The 1,222-nt window shown below is 40.6% G+C and overlaps 1 protein-coding gene across 1 annotated transcript; it reads left to right on the top strand.

Annotated features, from left to right (window-relative positions):
- The first annotated feature begins 219 nt into the window (after positions 1-219).
- On the top strand, positions 220-654 carry LOC149954575 (uncharacterized protein F54H12.2-like). The gene has a single exon (XM_090169965.1). The coding sequence runs from the start codon at positions 220-222 to the stop codon at positions 652-654; it is 435 nt and encodes a 144-aa protein (XP_090026091.1).
- The last annotated feature ends 568 nt before the right edge of the window (positions 655-1,222 follow it).

Here is a 1,222-nt window from a genome sequence, read left to right as displayed (position 1 = left end):
GGACGATGTTGCCAGTGGGGTACCGATTAGAAGCTCGCTGAAAAACCACGGTACGACTATCGGGAAGGAAACCCTTTCGGAGTTAAAGGATATGGTGATACAAAATATGTCTGGGAACGGTATAAAATTAAAGCGTAGAAGGGTTCAACTCGTCAGTTCAGTCGCGGCTAAGAAGCGAAAGAGACGCACACTGAAACATCCCGATATATTCTCCAAATAATGGCTCTAATTCATCACCAGTCCGGAAAATGTACCAACTCGGAATTAGATCTTTTCGAGGTACCACTCACGCAAACCGTAATTGTGAGTGAAGAATGGGTGGAATTCAATCCTGTTTCCAACGCGGACGAAAATTCGAACATTAATTTCGACATTCCCGGAAACTCGGAGACCTATTTAGATCTGTCCAAGACGCTTTTCCACGTACAAGTAAAATTAGTGAAACCTGATGGTGCTGATCCCGACTACGATAAAGAAACCGTTGGTCCTGTAAATCTGTTCCTTCACAGCCTATTCAGCGAGGTTCATTTAATTATGAATGAGAGATCGGTTACCACATCCGCCCAGAATTACGCTTACAAAAGCATGATTCAAACTCTATTAACGTTCGGAGGGCCGGCTAAAGAGAGTTTTTTAACTAGTTCTCTCTTCTAGAAAGACACAGCCGGGAAATTTGATCTATTGACGAGCAACGAAGGATTTAAGAAAAGAATGTCGTTTTCGAAAAAAGGTACAATTGATATGTTTGGAACAGTTCACATCGATATGTGTCAGCAGCCGCGCTTTCTACCGAATTTTCTCAACCTCAGATTCCGGTTTATCAAAAACCCGAACGAGTTCAGCATTCACTCGATAGGCGACATTAAATATAAAGTTAAATTTGAAACAGCTTCGCTTAGCAAAAGCGTTGGAACGTGGCTCTATGAAGTATCCAATTATTAGAAGTGAGTGCAACACTTATTCTATTCCGGTCGGATCGAAAATGTCGACACGTGACAATTTATTTAATTCTCAAATTCCTAAGAAAGTCGTAATTGGATTATTAGAACAAAGCGCCTATTTAGGTGATTATTCGAAATCGCCTTTTAATTTCCAAAACTTTGGCGTAAACCATGTGGCATTATACGTATATGGTACGTGTATTCCCCATAAACCGCTAACTCCAAATTTCAGGAACGGTTTATGTATGAGATCCTACATTAATCTATTTCTTCAAACCGGA

Source organism: Leiobunum rupestre, chromosome 3 (assembly GCF_980474605.1).
Source record: "Leiobunum rupestre chromosome 3, qqLeiRupe1.1.hap1, whole genome shotgun sequence".
NCBI lineage: Eukaryota > Metazoa > Arthropoda > Arachnida > Opiliones > Sclerosomatidae > Leiobunum > Leiobunum rupestre.
Note: the sequence above shows the minus strand (reverse complement) of the source record. Positions and strands in the feature narration are given on the sequence as shown.

Bases quoted from the DNA above. Each gene is read 5' to 3' on its own strand.
- LOC149954575 (XM_090169965.1), top strand. From the start codon at position 220: ATGGCTCTAATTCATCACCAGTCCGGAAAATGTACCAACTCGGAATTA.